This window comes from Gavialis gangeticus, unplaced genomic scaffold (assembly GCF_001723915.1).
Source record: "Gavialis gangeticus isolate Ggan-Ray unplaced genomic scaffold, GavGan_comp1, whole genome shotgun sequence".
In the NCBI taxonomy this organism is placed as follows: domain Eukaryota; kingdom Metazoa; phylum Chordata; order Crocodylia; family Gavialidae; genus Gavialis; species Gavialis gangeticus.
Window position 1 is genome coordinate 97,735,712 of NW_017729022.1, and position 2,713 is coordinate 97,738,424.

The following is a 2,713-nucleotide window of genomic DNA, read 5'->3' on the forward strand; positions in this document are numbered from 1 at the left end:
ATGCCCCTAAATAGGGGGGGGGAAATTTTTTTTATTTGGGTCGTGGGTTTGTGGAGTTTTTGAAAATCAGGTCAACCCCCCCCCCCCTCCCCCGCCCATGAGCTCACCAAAACTCCCTACGTAGTCCAGGCGTGCTGGACAGAGCAAGTGGGTGGTCTCTCCATGGAGACCAGCCCAGGACCCACTTGGCCAGGCACATGGGATAGGGCTGTGGGTGGGTGAGGAGCAGCACCTGTGAATGAGGCAGGCAGGGTCAGAGTAGAGCCAAGATCAACTTTTTTAAATGATCTGTTGGACCTAGCTCTCTTTGTCTCTCAAATCCAAACCCACCAGGGTATACCAATTGTACCACTCATTTTAGGTTGAACTGTCTAGTCCTGTTGCACAAGGCAACAATGACCTATGTTGGAGAAGAAGCTACTCTGTTTGCAAACTTACTTATCACTTGAGATTTGGCAGTCAGGAAATCTTTCCTTTTTTTTTTTTTAAAATCCCTTGGGTAGAAGTTGAGACCTACTGATTTTGGTTCCACCCTTTGTTTCCCAATCTCCAACAACTCTGGCTTGAGTGTTGATGGGATAGGAGGTCTATCTTGAGTAACTTCTTAATAGTGATTGGACTTATGTTGCTAGGTCTGTTCTGATAGCTCTCTTCTGTATAAAAAAAAAAAAAAAAAAACAGGCAGAGTTTCTCAGATTGTCTTTGGGCTTTAAATGTGACCTGTTTACCTTGGACAAGCGAGTGCGGCTTGAAGAAAGGTCTCGAGACTTGGCTGAAGAAAACTTGAAAAAGGAGATCGCTAATGGGCTGAAACTACTAGAGGTTAGAAGTGGATAAGATTGGAAGGGGAAAGGGATACGTGGCTAGACAATGTATGTTTGATGTACAGCTTTCTTAATAGCAATTTTATTTTGGTTTTATATATGCACATAGTGTGCATCTACATGCTCATTAATGTGCTGTAATTACAGCACGTTAAGTTTTGGTACCTACAGATGGGTACTACATGCACCATAATTAGCATTACTGAGCATTAGAGCAAAGATACCTTCTTTTTGTGACATCTGATCCACAGTAGATTTAAATCTACTGCACATTAGCATGGGTTTTGCTTGCTGCACTAATGCACAGTAGAATTTAGTGTGCTCAAAGCATCTCATGTAGATGCACCCATAAAGTAGCTTATCTCGAACATTAAAGATATTTAGCATTTGAAGTTCTTCTGCACCATTGGATGTATTGCATGCTAAAAAGGAAGCTACTGTGTTTCAGTGAATGGTTTCACATTGACAACAGCATAAAGTAAATGTCCAAGAGACAGATCTGTATTTGGTGAAAATCAGCCAAACTCCATGCTGCTGATAGAACAGCACTAACTTTTGCACTAATTGAACATGTTGGGCACTAATCCTGTGAATATATGTGCTAGTGCAGACTCTGATTTAAGGGAAGTATGATAATTTCCTGTCACAAGCAGCTAATTTAGGGACCGGTATTTTGTTTATTTGGTACTCAGTTCACTTGCATTTTCTCTTCAGTCTTTAGCACCTTTGTGTGATGAAGATAATCAAGCCCAAGAGATCATTAAGAAACTGGAGAAATGTTTGCAGAGCCTTAGTCAGTATGTGACCAGGGTTGCTAGTAGAGCAGAGATGTTGGGAGCCATCAATCAAGTAAGTAACTTGACTACTTGTTTTTTATGAGGAGTACTCTTGTAAAACCCTATAACTTAATATAAGACATTAGCTTGTAACTACTTTTCTAATTTGAACAGCCAATAACATTTTTGATCCATCCACAATGTTCTGTATGGCAGTACAAATGATTAATAAAATAGTGTTAGGAGCCAGGGCATAGCTGTATTAGATGCTGCCCAAGCAGAGAACAAAAATGCAATCCCTGCCTCAAAGCATCATAACAGATGGAAAAGAGAAGAAAGCCTACAAGAAGACAGTGAAACTACTGATTGGTGTGATCTCAGTACCCTAGCTGGCCTGTTTTTAGTTTTTGTAGGCATTGGGGAGAGATTTTTTTGAGGGCTCTTGAAAAGGATAAAGTAAGCTTGGTGGATGTTAATGGGAAGCTTCTTAAGCATGGGGAAGAGCAAAGGAGAAAGCACAAATGTACTTGGCTAAATAAGTTGTCAGCCTCTATCACCCACCTATGGATGGATGGGATGCAGGAGAATTGAATACAAGCATTTCTGGTAGGAAAGGGGGAAGCCAATGGAAGAACGTAAAGACTGTCTGGCCTTAGGAAAACCCAAGGCATTTTGAGTAGATGGGTGTAGTACAGGGGTGGACCATTATTTTGGCTGGAGGGCTGCTTAATGAGTTTTTTGGTGAGCTGTCAAGGGCCTCAAGGGTATCCTGGCCCCTTGATGGGTGCTCCACCCTCTGCTTATCATCTTGGGACCAATGTCCCAGGGCCAGAGCAGGGTGCAAGCTGGCAAGTGTTTGTGGAGCTGGGCTGGGCTGCACCAGCAGGGAGTGGGGGAGGTGGCCTGGCTCCATTGAGTCCCTTGGGCAGTAGGACCCAGGGGAAGCCCCAGCAGGCTCCTGCAATAGCAGGGCCTGCCTGGCCTCACCCCCACAGTGGCTGGCAGTGGAGGTGGGTTACAAGCTGGTGCTTAGTGTGTGGGGAAAAGCAACCCCTCCCCTGCCCTAGCACCAGCTTGTTCCCTGCCCATGGTCCTCCCCTGCCCCCCCCCCCC

At 44.4% G+C, this 2,713-nt stretch overlaps 1 protein-coding gene across 2 annotated transcripts in view; it reads left to right on the forward strand.

Moving 5' to 3' along the window:
* The window catches only part of LRMP (lymphoid restricted membrane protein), an 81,470-nt gene that overhangs the window by 66,045 nt on the left and 12,712 nt on the right, over window positions 1-2,713 (forward strand). For both annotated transcript variants that reach the window (XM_019515683.1, XM_019515684.1), the window contains 2 exons: window positions 682-822; window positions 1,539-1,673. In XM_019515683.1, the coding sequence (XP_019371228.1) occupies window positions 682-822; window positions 1,539-1,673 (276 nt within the window). The remainder of the gene's footprint in view (window positions 1-681; window positions 823-1,538; window positions 1,674-2,713) is intronic.